The sequence below is a fragment of the Hylaeus volcanicus genome, chromosome 2 (genome assembly GCF_026283585.1).
Source record: "Hylaeus volcanicus isolate JK05 chromosome 2, UHH_iyHylVolc1.0_haploid, whole genome shotgun sequence".
Lineage (NCBI taxonomy): Eukaryota > Metazoa > Arthropoda > Insecta > Hymenoptera > Colletidae > Hylaeus > Hylaeus volcanicus.
The window spans coordinates 3,991,979-4,007,839 of NC_071977.1; the positions used below are offsets into that span (position 1 = coordinate 3,991,979).

General features: G+C 38.8%; 2 protein-coding genes across 2 annotated transcripts in view; one reads left to right on the top strand and one right to left on the bottom strand.

Annotated features, from left to right (window-relative positions):
• Positions 1 to 5,071: 5,071 nt before the first annotated feature.
• On the top strand, positions 5,072 to 11,907 carry LOC128872353 (uncharacterized). The gene is made up of 4 exons (XM_054114961.1): positions 5,072 to 5,193; positions 6,112 to 6,262; positions 10,259 to 10,454; positions 11,223 to 11,907. Exons 1-4 carry the CDS (start codon positions 5,152 to 5,154, stop codon positions 11,656 to 11,658), a joined length of 825 nt encoding a protein of 274 aa, XP_053970936.1. The 5' UTR covers positions 5,072 to 5,151; the 3' UTR covers positions 11,659 to 11,907.
• A 1,942-nt stretch (positions 11,908 to 13,849) lies between these two features.
• Positions 13,850 to 15,861, bottom strand: part of LOC128884841 (collagen alpha-5(IV) chain-like) — a 5,614-nt gene continuing 3,602 nt past the window's right edge. The window contains exons 7-8 of the mRNA XM_054138496.1: positions 15,456 to 15,794; positions 13,850 to 15,303 (exon numbers count right to left, since the gene is read on the bottom strand). Of these exons, the coding sequence (XP_053994471.1) occupies positions 13,850 to 15,303; positions 15,456 to 15,794 (1,793 nt within the window). The remainder of the gene's footprint in view (positions 15,304 to 15,455; positions 15,795 to 15,861) is intronic.

A 15,861-nucleotide genomic window follows, 5' to 3' on the forward strand; every position in this document is an offset into this window, starting at 1 on the left:
TTTCCGAGAACTCGCGACGCAATGTCGTCGATTTTCACGATGTCTACCGTGGGACGCGAAACTTCAGCGGGCTTTCCTCGTAGAAGGAGATCATTGTCGAACCTGCGCTCTCCGTCGGTCTGTTACACCGATCGTTTCGTTTGCTCGGAGTGACGTTACAACGATGGCCAACGTGAATTGTACACGAAAATAGAATTCTCATTCCCATTTATGTTTCAATCGAACGAATTAGTCTAGTAACCGATATTCATCAATATTCTCGATCGTTTAATTTCATGCATTTTTTTTAATAAGAAAGGAATGTATATAATTTAATGAAACTTTGAGAACATTTTATACATATATTCGAGTAAATATTGTCATTTTTTTGGAAGTGTTTCCTCGGAAAATATGGAAGATATTAGCTGCCATCCATCGGAAGTCACCACACCAAACGTAGCTGTTTTGTGTACATTCTGGAGGCTATAATTTTCATCTGAAATCAATAGGGATTTAAATTTATTTTAAAGACATGTCTTTCTTCTATAGAAACCTCCATTCGGAGTAATATCATTGTTTGAAGTATCTTTTTATTGCAAAAAACGTTATACAAAAATGGCAAAAAATGATGCACTTTCGTTTAAACATCTCTAAAAATGCAATATTCAATTTTTTAGGGGGAATTTAGGTTTATATAGAAGAACGACATGTCATTAAAATGAATTTAAATCGCTATTGATTTCAGATGAAAACTGTGGAATTTAGAATGTACACAAAACAGCTACATTTTATGGCGACAGCTAATATCTCCATCCATAAAATGTTCTCAAAGTTTCATTGACTTATATACGTTCCTTTCTTGCTAAAAAAATTCACGCAAATCACTAAAGAACCGTAGTCCTAAATTCATTTCCTCTGTTAAGGGGGAATATTTGAGATTTTTTTTTGGATAAACGGAAAATCTTGCGATAATAAGTTTAAAGGTATTCGAAAGAACGTTCCTTCCTGCGTGTGTCGCAATGTTTGTATTTTAAAATATCTTAAATTACCAAAGTTGCGGCGTTGTCATCGTTTAGGTGAGTATGTATTCCGCGGTGACCACTCTGTCTCAGAGCTGGGTTATCAAAAATTCAAAAGTCAAGTTTTTGAATAATATATTAAATTACAGCTAAGGGATGGGGGTACCTGAGCTATAGGCTACTGGCATTCCTAATGGGACTTCCAGAACGACGAATGAAAGTATCTAAGCGAATTCGTAGTCAAAGTAATGTAGAACAAAAATAAAACGAACGTAAGGAACGAATAAATATAAGATCGATACATTGGGTGTTACTTACCTTAGACACGTCAAAATTACACCTGTATTCGACAATTCTTTCTTTTAAAACAATCGACTCAATAAGAGATCTGTTTGCTGGGATTCATTATATGTGTATGAAATAGTAAAAAGATATAATTTTCATTTAGATTTTATAAATAAAATAGCGTTGCTGGTGTCGTTACACGACGTACTTCATCTTTTTTTGTCATAAATACTCTTAAGATATAAATTTCTTAAATTTGATCAAATCGATCATAAGCCATGGTTCCGTAAATTTTTCGAATTTCGGCCTAAAAGTTCCCTGAGGCAGTCGTACATTTGCCCCTTTGATATAGACAACGATGATCAGACGCCAGCGAACCTGCTACACTGGTTGCAGAATTCAGGGATATACTTTCTTCGATGTCACGAAGTAAACTTTCAGTGTCATTTTCTTATGATTGTAACTAATATTATTATGCATTAAAAATATGAATGCCAACACTTGATATTGTTTCGGAAGAATTGTATTTGAAATAAATGTGATTACTGCTAACGGTAAATGACGCTGAAAACATTCATTCGTAATTAAAGTAGGCTGACACCCTCGCATTGGTAAACTCATGAAAAAGTAAATGAGATTTCAAAAGAAATTATATTATACTGTATACGTAGCAGTGATGTCTAATTGCGAAACGGTCGCTTTAGTAGTAATAAATCGTAGTAGTACATTTAGTAGTAATAAATCAATTTTTCAAGAAGAACAAAATATAACCGATTACGAAAAACATTAAAACTACGCTAACCAAACCTACTCGGTTTCCGTGTAAATAGTACAATATACATACATTAACACTTTACCGACCGGTAGCGGTTCAAGATCCTATGTCCTTCTCACCGGCCGCTCGGCAGCAGATCTTCCGTGGCACCGGGAATTGTATAAAAATACGAGAGCTTACAGACCAAAGCAACTTGTATCTCGATTCAAAGTAACACGTACTTGCTAGTTACCATAGCAGTTACAGGTCGGTGAGCGTTGGGGATAAAAAGTCGATTAAGCGACTACCGGGTCAGTGAGCGTTGGAGACAAAAAGTCGATTAATCGACTACCGGGTCGGTGAGCGTTGGAGACAAAAAGTCGATTAATCGGCAACTGGTCCGTAAAGTATTCCCCGCTCCTTCGACAAAACAAATACACCAAACCAACGTAAACATAATTTCCATGGAAACAGTATACAAATACATGTATAAATTAACAACATTCAATATTATCGCCACCACCAAAAACTAACTCAAGCCTGAATTAAACATTTTTTTATTTTGCGCCTCCTCCGAAAAGGTTGTATTGCATTTAAACAATAGAGTTAAATCGATCGAACAATACAATTCATTCTCGGGACTCCTTTGTAATTCAAAATACTAACAGAAACTTTCTTGCAGCTGGAAATAACATTTCGAGACAAATTAACAGAAACGTTGAAATTACCAATAATTTGTTTCGAAACGCTTAGAATTAGAATATTGTATATGCGAATAGGAGTACGAATGGTATTGTAAAAGTTGTATGTATGAAAGGTGTGTCCGACACGTTAAACCTCGTGATGCAATACCATTTCTGTAGACACTGTCATCGTATCCTTGTTTCGAGACAATTCTAAGCGTTTCGTCAGTTATCCGCTATCGACTAAATGCTTTTTACCGTAGAACGTGACCGATTTCGAAATTTGACATACTTTGCACTGTATGGCTATTTTAACGACGTTTATTTATCGTTAAGGATTCAAATTAAATATTTAATAGACTGTATAGTAAATTTGCTGGCCTCGTAGGGCAACCAGAATAGGTTCTTCTTCGTGAATAAACTACAATGATCCCCGCCACTGAATAATTCGTTTGGCATGTTTCAGATGAGACGTTCGCAAGTTATCATGTATTATAAACCGAAAGGAACAAAAATCGTTCCCAAAAACTTACGGTATCTTGTCCATTTTTAAATATATCTTAACAAAGAAATGTTGGCGTACGTTAAGTTTAATACTTTTACTGCAAAATTATGCTTCGTTTGGAATAAAAATTTGTATTTTAAATCTTGAAAAAAAAAATTATGAAAGTTTGGCTATCACAACTGCGTGTACCCTTTTAAAAGTTTCACGATTTATTTGGCACCCCATCAGCCTCGATCAATCCGTGCGCGGATAGGATTTCAGTTCTGCTGTAAAAAATGGTAATTGTACAAGGGTTCACGAAACGCTGGCCTACGCCGTGACAAAAGAGAGTTTTCCAATAACTGTCCATTCAGAATTCCAGATTACTCTGCAGAGCGACGCTTTGCATTATTTTTACCTGACTAGCACGATGCGTGAGAATGTTTCTCTATTGTCACGCGTGTTGTCCGAGCGATCGTACAGATTGCTGCAACCTCGACCCGATATTAAAAGCAAAATGGTATCATTAACAAATCACCGATCATCGCGATCCTCGCGGAAGAAGTCTTCCGAAGCTCGCCTACATCCATCGATCTTGAACTACTTGAAGTCAATTTCACGTCCTCGTGGAATTACGTAGCCCTAACCGAAGGATGCCACGCTTAAAAAACATATACAGACAGTGTTACTGTTTGCTAGTTTCCCTCAAAGGCTCTTCCTTCCTCGTTAATATGCGAGAGCAACTATATGTTTGTCGATTTCATAAACGATGTATCATAGACTTTAGTTACGAGCTGTTTGAACTGGTTCTGATTAAGGATCGAATGTGGCGAGTTCGTTTTATTATCCAAAAGAAAAGGATAAACAGACGATTCGACCGCGACTATTTAAAACATTAATTAACATTAATTTATTCTCGTTAAACATATTCCTTTTTGTGTATAATCGCTAGCGCGAGTCAACACGTCATCCTTTTGATTTTCAACAGGAAAATTATATGCAAAAGTTTGCATCCATTAACATCCTTCCTACAGTGAACGTTCAAAGTGGTTTTTTATTCCGATATCTTGCGTTTTTCTACACTTTGCTGATTTTTCATATTCGCGTTTCGTGATCTAACGTTGTCCATTGATCACCAGTTAACTCGTGTTTACATTTATGTCAATTTATGCAGTTTCCAAGTCTGAAGACAATATAGCTCTTTACAAGCAGTGCTATTTAATAGTTCTCATTAGATAGCGTTATTAAATTTTGTATTAAAATTCCAAGAGTACGTATCGCGGAGGTGTAAAAGTGATTAAATAATTCTTATAAAGTAAAAAGGAAAGTAAAAGGGAAAGCAAACGAACAAACAATGCAGCGAAGATACTTCGAACTTCCGTAAACCTAGCATCAAGTTATACGTAGATAATGTTTGTCGAAGTTTATGTAGGTGTTCCTATTTTGTATTCAATTGCGGAAGTGTAGTCACCTGCGCGGTATAGTTTTTTGTTTATATTTTAAGATTTACTCTCCTTATCTCTAGGTTAAGTTCAAACACACACACACACACACACAAAAGTCATACACAGTCGTGTCCTGTTGCAGAAGCCACCAATGACCTGGTGGTCTTTTATGTCACGGTAGAGACCTATCGACAAATCATGCATAATACAAACATTCGATTATCATTGAGAACACAGCACGCCTTTGAGGACAACTAGCATGAGAATCGCGCTGTATGCGAACGCGTGTTTGGAAGAGAGGAAACGCGGTTTCCCATGAGCATGAACGCGACTGGTTACAGGCGTGTCATGCAGAATGTCGGCCGATTGCTTAAGCTTAAACAAACTTAGCCTGGTCAGGAAGACGAGGAGGGGCACGCGAAACGCCTATATAGAGGGTTTCGAACCATGTTACTCGAGTAGAACACCTCTGTCTCGTTCGGTTAAGGTGTTTTCGAGCAATATGTCTTCCCTCCAGCCGAGAAAAATGCAAGCGCTCCTCCTCGTAAGTAGACTGCGCGCAGTTTTCTGTTTCCTTCCTCGGATAACGGACATGTCTCCAGAATTGCGTTAGGGTAGAACCTCAGTTAAACTCTTTTTCCGTGAATCTTATTGCTGTGAAATACTGCCATGTGATCCCTGTCAATTTTCTTATTGAGTGAACAATTAAAGGACACGTTGACCAGATAATCGAGAAAACTATAATGCATAATCTTACTGTGCCTTTGATGATCTCGTGATACGGATGAACAAGTTTTTGATTTGGTTTTATTCTGTGATTAGTCGAGTCTAAGTGCTTTTCTAATATAGTTGCTTTCTAATATAGGTATATCTAATATTAAAAAAAAAACAACAACGTTGTTCTTGGGTAATTAAGTGCAATTAAGTTGTCTATTTTTTAAAACACAAAATGCATATATTTTACATTACTCACAAAATGAAACTGTCAGATTTTAGAGTTCCAAGATGTTTTATATAAACGTAAAAATTGTCGTCTCTTAGAGACGCAATATAATTCGCACTCTTTGTTTGATTTTTGTGATATCTTTTTCAAATAGTTAAAACAAAGTGGACATAAAACTCGTTTTGTACTACGGCAAAATAATTCAAGAAAATTGTTCGATGGAAATGAAAATTATATTTTTTGGACTTACCTTTGAGAAATGTTACCAATATAATTATATTCATATAGTGTTATGAATGTCCAACAAATATACTTCCCCGTTAACAATTTTATCGATTATGCTCTCGGAGTATTGTCATTTATTTCCATTAATTTTTAAATATTCCTGCATTGATTTAATAAATTTGAAACTTGTATTTATTATGAATTTAATGTAATATAATATTTTTATCGTATGCGGTCAATCCTTGCATCTGTTTGGATTTTCCAATTTATTTGTAATGTATTTTATATTTTCAGTTTCAGATATTAATTTTCGTTTGCTTATTTGCATCCGGCAGCAGCGCTATTGAATCAGTTGAGTCGACGTTAGCAGCTCAACTTGGGCCCGCAAATAGTGCAACAGTTAAAGACAACGTCAAAGATTTAACAGCATCCGCCAGTGATCGAAGTGAGTTCAACATTTCATTTCCAACTTTCAGTTACGTTACTGTTAATTTTCATGAAATCCAGCATTCTAGAATTCACAAGGAATATATATTAAATATATTTTGTCTAACAATCCTTTATCCGCGTAAAACGTAAAAGGTACACCGTAGTACGTATTCATTAAAATGATATCTCATTTCTTGAATCTGGAAGATGCTTGTTATTATTTAAACAAAGCGTAAAGTTTTAATTACTGAAATATTTTGCAGTGGTGTTACGGCCGGTTTAAATTTTAAATAAAAATTTTGTGGTAAATATCTCATTAGTCTGCACGCGAACGAATCTATGCCATAGGAAATACAAAGCATTTCGTTTCTCGTCATTGCAAATTAAACATTAAATTAAAATTAATTTAAAAATAGTATACTTGCTGATAATAATTAAAGTAAAATATATAGATAAAGGTAGAGTATTAAGTACACCATAATTTTTAAGTAGAACAACGCACATATTTGTAACAAACTGATTTGACATTACAAATGTATACACCATGAGATCAATATCCGTTTGGGTTACCAGGTTGGTGTTGAAATGAATATTAATTAACTCTTTCCATAATATTTTCGTCAAAAACTGATTCGCTGCTTTAATTACATACAAAGTAATTAAAATTGAGAATTGTCTCCATAATGTTTCAGTATTAGAATTTCAAAACAGGTATTGGATTTTCTTTATCTTATCTAAGATCAATAAGTCTTTACGGATGTTTACGTGAAATCGAGGATAATATTTTCTGGCATTAAAAAAAGACATATTGGGTACCTTTTTATCAACTAACTTTTCACTCTCTCTCTCTAGTGGATAAACGCATGGTTCTACTTTTCCAAAAATTCTTGTTAGAATTAGAAAGGAGTTTTACAGATGAGGCTAATATGGATTTTATAAGTTTGTGGTTTCGCTTCTGTTTCGTTCTCAAAAATACGAATCATTTAAATATTAATTGTACGTTTTTCATTCTTAAAACTAGATATCTAGTTACAAAAGAATATAAGGATGTCGTAAACATACTGTGAGACATAATGTCTTCCGTGACAAAAAATTATTTGAAAAAACACTAATCTAGATTGAAATCTCGAACGCCAAAGTTTTTAAACAACTATTAAATAATCTATTTTATACAGTGTCAAAATCATTTACACGATCTTTCCTTTCACATTACAAATTCTTTTAACAGTTTTTACCAAGTTTTTACCTTTCGCCAACTGTACATAAACATCGTTACCATACATCTCTAGGTATACAAACTGAACAATTTTCTTGTTAAAAATACGTTATTTTAAAACGATCTACAATGGATATAAGTAAAATGTAGGTCAAAGTAATAAATTATTTAGTGCTAAATCAGCAAAGATTTATCGATCAATGTGATAACAGATGAATCACGTATGGAAATTCTATTTTTCCCGTTACGCGAATCATTATACCAATGATCTAATGCAGAACAGTGATCACAAGTCGCACTAGAAAGACGCCGGCGGAAGTCGAAGGACCTTCAGGAGTCTCGCTGCATTAGCATGTTATTATATCGAATGTCACGTTTTTACGTTTGAAGCGTTTGATCGTGGGAACGGTAGTGACACACTTATTTAATATACTCGCCAGCGAAAAGGTTAGATAACAATCAATTATACTTAAAAATAGTCGCAATTCTGCTTGTACAATGAAATCACGCATTCGCGTATTCAATCAGTTATGAATATCCTCTGAATGCACCAATTAACGCCGTTTATCTAACTTTTTCATCGTAACGCTATTTTAAGTATTTCATCCAATTGTGCTGTGATCGAGTAGGAGTATAATTAAATCCAATCTGTATTGGATATCTACGGTATAATCGACTTCCCTAATTATTATAGGTACGTTGATGCATTTATATGCACGTCATCTGAAATTTATTTCGAATATTGAGTGTCGATTTAAGTACACCGTAAGATTATAGTTAAATCATACTCGTAAAAGATACTAAAACCTCTTTCTTTCACATGACCTTTCTATGATATTAATTTTCAAGAAAACATTCTCGTTAATAGTGTATTGTGTAAATATAATAGAACAGTAGATACGAGATGTACAAACTATTGAGTTGAACGGGAAGAAAGAATCGTTATAATACTTGAAACAATTCTTCGTACCACATTATAGGAACACTCTCCAAAAATTATAAACGTATCTTGCCATTTCAAACACTTTCAATTCCGTTAATCGCAATTTGAATCCATGCTATCGTTATTGTTTACATTCATAAATCACCCTACCTCATTCTATCCACGAATACTAGCATCTCCAACAATTACTGTTCGTTGAAGATAAATTCGCCTTACTCTGCGGATTTTCTCCCGCGAACAGTGCGGTACACTAACCGATGATTCATGAACGCACCTTTCAACGCACGCCGTCATTTCCGCCACCATGAAACGAGTGGTTGGAGGACGTGCATGTGCGAAAAAGCGAACTACCATTCTCACTAGCACTTGCCAAGGTTTAACTTATTACCTATTCTTCTGTACACAGTGAGCAGCGAAAGAAAATTTACTTGAACATAGCATCTCTTGCGTTGGCAAACTCGTGTTAAGATGCGTGGAAGAATTATTAATTTTAACCAATGGTATCTGTAAACAGTTTGCGAATATATGGAAAAATGGTGTCAAGTGTTTCATCTTTCGTCAATCTCTTTCAACTCTTCCAACATTCATTTGTATTAAAAAAATACACAATCCACAGTGATACTGCTGTGACCGATAATTTGCTATTCGCTATCATATAATCACATATTCTGATTGAATATGAACACTGTTGTCATACAACAATGTAGGTTACGTGTCTTTTGTTTTTGGTTACTTAATAAAAACATGGATGAAGGTAGAACGTGATGCAACACGCTTTTTGTCAATGCTTGATATAATAACAGATATACATATGCGATCTAGATATACAGGGTGTCCCAAAACTCGGGGAGGAGCCGGAAATGGGGGGTAGCTGAGACGATTCTGAACAACAATTTCCTTTGCAAAAATGTCGGATGGGGGTTCGTTAAGGAGATATTAAGCGAAAACCCCGACCAATCAGAGCGCGCGTAGACCGTTGGAGCGGCCGCGGTAGCGAAGGCTACGCGCTAGGCGGCCGCGCTCATTGGCTACCGCGAGCGCTCCACCGGCATACTCGCGCTCTGATTGGTCGGGGTTTTCCGTTAATATCTCCTCAACGAAGCCTCGGACAACATTTTCGCCAAGGAAAAAGTTGTTTCAAATCACCTCCCGGACCACCTCTTTCAAGGTGTTACAACATTTTTGGGACACTCTGTATACACAGAGTAGAGGTGATTTGAAACAACTTTTTCCTTAGCGAAATTGTTGTCCGAGGATTCGTTGAGGAGATATTAACGGAAAACACTGACCAATCAGAGCGCGCGTAGACCGTTGGAGCGGCCGCGGTAGCGAAGGCTACGCGCTAGGTCGATGCTTCGATGCACGTCGAGTCACTTGTTCGCGTGCAAGCGCGGCCGCCAGCCCGTAGCCTACGCTACCGCGGCCGCTCCAACGGTCTACGCGCGCTCTGATTGGTCGGGGTTTTCGCTTAATATCTCCTTAACGAAGCCCCATCCGACATTTTTGCAAAGGAAATTGTTGTTCAGAATCGTCTCAGCTACCCCCCATTGCCGGCTCCTCCCCGAGTTTTGGGACACCCTGTATATCGACATGAAGTGGAGATAGCACAGGACAAGACAAAAGCCATCTATAATTTTTTAGACACACGGAACTATTATACGATAAGATTAGAAAATATGTATCGCAATTGTAACAGTAAGTCTTGAACTTAAAGTGTCAGGTTGGACGTGAAGAATGCAACAGGATTAAAGAATATGATTCTCTACTTTTTTATATTATTCACAGAAACACGTTGCTGACATTTGAAAATCCTCCGAGACCCTTTATTTTCTTAAAAGTTGCTTTGCTTTCAGCGTTTCATCTTAACAAAGACTACGGCCAGCTCGGAGGATACGGCGGAGGCGTGCCGTACGGATCTTACTACGGTTCGCTTTATGGTCCTAATACAGGCTACCGAGGTTCAGGTGTAAGCTCAGGATACCCTATTTCGGGCTATAGAGGTTACTCGATAACTGGGCCTGGTGGAATTACCGGTGGCGGTCATATAGGGTTAGTATTACGCAAAATGAAATGTTGATATTTAAATATACATAGTCGCTGGTAAGGATCTTGCGAGGTCGTAAACCGAAACAGCAGTTATTGCTTTATTGGGACAGGTAACTGATCCCTAGAACGACAGGGATCAGCTACGACCACGTGTGGCACTCGTGGTCGGATATTCGGGCCAAAACTGATTGTCACGAGCTTGGCCCGTGGTGTATTGTTCGGGCCAAACGTAAACATTATTACAGGGTGATCCGTTTGCTATTAGACACAATGGACAACCACAACGATATAGCCGACCGTCATTGTAGACTTTATGACGGTGACTCCCGCAACGAAAGCGGCTGTATGGGTCACCGTCATAAAGTCTACAATGACGGTCGGCTGTTGTTGCGGTTGTCCATTGTGTCTACTAGCGAGCGGATCACCCTGTATTTGGTCCCAGTCCCAGAAAGTCCCCAGAAGTCCATATTATCATGAATTATAATACAAGCGAATAAGTTATCGGTATTTGAAGTAGCGCGAAGCATTTCCATACATCACCTTCGTCAGCTAGTTAATAGTTCAGGTATTTCCGATTACGACACGTCTTGATGCTCACACGACGTTGTTGTTTTCTGAAATAGCACTCCATCCAGGAAAATGACTTCTGTTTGTACCTGGATTTATTTCGACACGTGACTAATCCTCCCAGCAATGTTATTTTCACTTAGAAAAAGAATCGTAGATGATATAGATAAGCAAAACTTAATCAGAACAATCGTTTGATCGCAGATACGGCTATTACGGAAACACTGGATATAATCCTAGTTACAGGGGATACGGAGGATATGGTGGATACGGTGGATACGGTGGATACGGAGGATCTAATGGTTATGGTGGATACGGAGGATCTAATGGTTACGGTGGATACGGAGGATCTAATGGTTACGGTGGATACGGAGGATATGGTGGATACGGAGGTTACGGTGGTTATGGCGACGGCTACAATTTAGGTTCTTTTGGCGAAGTTTACGATGGCGGATACGGCGCCCGGGGTAGTTATGGACGTTACGGTGGCTCAGACGTTTATGGCTATGGGTCGGGATACGGTCTCTACGGTAGACCGAGTTACGAATTCTCGAGGGGCAGCAATCCTTATGGTTATCGTGGAAATAGCTATGGAGACAGCACTTTAAGTTATCCATCGGGGTACAGGGGTTACTCTTAAGATTTGCTTTCGAGATCGAACTGAAAGTACCGTGGGATTTTACTGTACTTTCCGTTGACGTAACGAGGAACGCGTGAATCATTGCAGCAGTATCCACAGATACTGATTTAACTGTGTATGTGGCATTCAAACTTTCATTTGTTTCGCACATTAATACATGGGGCGTTTACAATGTTTAGTTTTTATTAATATTTTCTACAATGTACATAATATATTACCGATGATAATAAATAATACTTAATACGTTTACTATCTTATCCGAATTCTATGTTCAGTTACTTTTTAGGTAGAAGTTCGACCGAAGACGAACGTGTAGGAAATGTTCAAGTAAGTAATTTTTAATTACAGTATCTTTTAAGTGGATTGCTATATTCGAATGTAAAAATCAACTGCGTATTTCGTGATTAGTTTTATTTAATAAAAATACATGATTCATGCTCGTAAAGGAACATTGGATGAACGCAATATTAATATGTACAATTATGTATAATTTATTGAAAATGTATCGATCCCTATGCTAATAGAAGAAGATACATGTTACTTAGCTTATATCCAATGTACAAATATAATCGTTCTGTTATTCCAAACACGTGTCGAGCACGTACAGTTTCGCACGGACTGTTGTGTTCAGTACCATACATAAATCGTCGAATGCCGTTTCGATAAAATAATGTCCGGCTAAAAAGGACTACGTTTCGCATGATTTATGTAAAATATGTCACGAGTCTTTCGTCCTATGCTACACGATTTCATATCCGAAAGTGACCTAAACGCGACAACCGCTCTGTACGCGCTCAATAAGAATTAAAGTACGTATTAGCATTTGTACGATCAATATCTAATCTCAAGCATACGAAATGACGACGTAGCATATGTTTTCATTTCTCACGATGTTTTCATAACTTAAAATTGAAAAATTTGCAACCGGAGTGTGCAGGATACGTTATCATGATACGCAATTAGACCAACATCGAGCGAAACGAAGCAGTACTCTTGAAATTAAATATCAGCTGAGGATAACGAAATAATTAATTTAGATTTCCGTTCCAACGTAATACCCAATAAGAAAAAACGTTACGAGACAGTCTAGATCTTGTTAATACCTGTACGAAAATTCCTTGAAACAAGTTATTTCACAAAACGCGTACAACAATAACGACAAATTTTTCGAAAATAGAATTATCTCTTTTCCATGCAATAATTCTTGTAGTCACTATGGCGTTGCAACTGCTTATTCGTCTTCTTAATTTGAAGCGAGCAAAAGTATTAGTCGTCGTCTAGCTACTATAACAATAACGATGGAAATTGCGATCTATTCTTTCTTCACCTTCGCTAGCGAAACACAGTGACACATAAATTGCAATGTTTTCAAAAAGACGAGAAGTTAATCATTTACGCGAATTAAATTAAAATTAGATTTAGATCGTATAAATAATTCATTGAAAACTTATTTTATTATCGTATTGTCGTGCGCAATATCGTTTCAAGTTTTTCCTGACGATGTTGCAAAGATACAACGTTATTTGGAGGTGGTTGTACATAACGTGGAAACCGCATTTTCATTTACTCGTGGTAATTTTCCTCAGCTAAGCAAACTTTGTTACCTCTTTCAAATGCAAACATGTAAGTAGATCTTTGTGAGATTAAATTCATCCTAGGGATTTCTTCTTAACGGATGAAATTTTTAAATAAAAGAAATCATTTCAATCTCGAAAAATGCATCATCGAGTAAATTCTAGCATCGAAATCACGCTTTATAGAACCACCCACAAAAAAAATTATAGCCTCTCACCATCAACAGGAAGAAAATAGCAAAATACACTATACCTTGCTGGGTCCGTTTGTAAACAGTTAAAGTTTCATCAAGGAAAGAAAAATAAGGAAAAACCCTTACGCTTGTTGGTACACTACCACCGAATAACCGTAGTCGATCGTCCTAAGCGAATTCCACGAATCTTACTTAACGGAACGCGCACCTTTCACGTCAGTGTGCGAATGGATAGATTATCCGATAGTTATCCAACAAGACGATGTCTCTGTTTTTCGATCGTGTTCAAGTTGGCCATCCGTCAGCTGTCCAGCAGCTGATAGACGGGCAGTTTATCGTCGTTACGGACTTCCACCCTGTAAACCAGAAATTTTCCTGACGGTCGAGTCTTGGCTCGACGACCGTTCGTTACAATTACATTCTTCACTTGACGTTCCGGATCTTGGTTCGTCGCCTCTCGGTTCGACTCCGGGCTGAAACATTCAAAAAGCCAAGTTTCGCTTGACGCAACGCCTCCCTTAGGTTCTCGATGTTGCCAAGCTGATTCAGGCTGAGAAGCTTCGTTTCGATTCGTCCGTTTTGCGCGCCACATGCGTTGCATGTGTACGGAACGGGCATTGCGGAGGGGAACATGTCTTTCATGTATTGGCCGTCCGTTTCGTCGCCCGGACAGTATGGTACAAACACCACGGGAATGAAGCCAAGCTGACCAATGAGAGGAACGGATGTCGTGCTCGTGGTAGTGGCGGTATCATTACCAGGCTCGAGCAGATAGCAAGGACAGGTTTTTGGATCTGGCCCTATTGACTCTTTGTAGGGCTTGGTGTTCGGGCTTGGTGGTTGAACCCCAATAGCAGCGATATCTGGATTCGGCTCTAATGTCTCAGACAAATCGTTTACCTGTTTGATGAATGCCGCTCTACTTCCGCTCGATGACTGAAACCTTACGTTGGCCTTTCCGTCGGTATTTTGATACGCGTCGTTGGATGTTTCTAACTCGATAATTGGATTGTTTTGAATAGGTTGACTCACTTTTGTAACCTGTTGGGAAAATTTACGATGCCCACGGCTGGTTTGCTCGACCTGCTCTTGACCAGTGTACTTGCTCGATGTTTTCTTTACCTCGTTGTACACGGTTTGAGGGACTCCAGGCGGCGCAAGTTTCGTAACGCCAGCGTATATGTCTGCGCCTTCTTCTTCGGTATACTTTCGAGACTCCTTTCGTTGCTTCTGTAGCAAAGAATTAATTGCATCTGCATTCTGATTTAGTTGCTTTTGGCTATATCCCTGTCTTTCCGAGGAACCTTGGTATTGGTTTTCTTTCAAACCGAACGGACCGCTTGTTTTGGTTGGATACCCAAAATCAGTAGACTCGACGTTCTTCTCGTAATTTCCACCTAATGTGCCATTTCTTCTGAAATCTGAACTGAACTTGGAACTGGACGTTAATCGTTCTACTTGTTTCTGTCCAAAGTCACCGTAGAAGGGTTCATTGAACGTAGCTGGTGTTGAGGATTCGGGATATCTCAAAGGATATTGAAGCTTAATTGGTCCTTCATATCGAGGTCGCGCAGTTGGTGCTACTCCAGGTACGTAGCCTGGATCACCAGGCCATGGTCCGTCAGGTCCAGGTGAACCGGTCGGCCATGGACCATCTGGTCCATCAGGCCCAACACCTCCTTCGCCACCTACTCCTCCAACTCCACCCACTGGCCCTTCCGGCCCCTCTGGACCGCCTGGACCTCCGGGACCACCTGGACCTTGCGGCCCATCGGGACCATTAGGCCATGGACCATTCGGACCATCGGGTCCAACACCACCAACTGGACCTGGTGGTCCAGTGGGATATCCAGGGTACGTAGGATATTGCCCGTGATCTGAAATTGTAGCGAATATAGCATTATACCACATGTTGATATAATGTTTTCTAACATAGAAGAGCAAGATAAAATTATCATGAATATAACGTCTAATTCGGCCATGTCGTATTAAGAAACGTTTCAGTACTATTATAACATATTTGAAGTACCTGGTTTTGAAGTTCCAGGATGGCCAGGTGTTCCGGGAGTTCCAGGGTAACCAGGTTCTAGTGGCGTTCCAGGAGTTCCAGGAGTTCCAGGTGTACCAGGGTATCCAGGCTGTGCCGGTGTTCCAGGTGTTCCAGGTTTTCCAGGATGACCTGGTTTTCCAGGTTTGCCTGGCCGTCCAGGTATTCCAGGTTTGCCTGGCCGTCCAGGTATTCCGGGTGTACCTGGGACTCCAGGAGATCCAGGGTATCCAGGTTGAGGCGGTGTTCCTGGTATTCCTGGATGTCCAGGTTGTCCAGGAGTACCCGGTGTGCCAGGGTATCCAGGTTGTGGCGGGATTCCTGGCGTCCCAGGATGGCCGGGTGTTCCGGGAGTTCCAGGTGTTCCAGGTGTACCAGGGTATCCAGG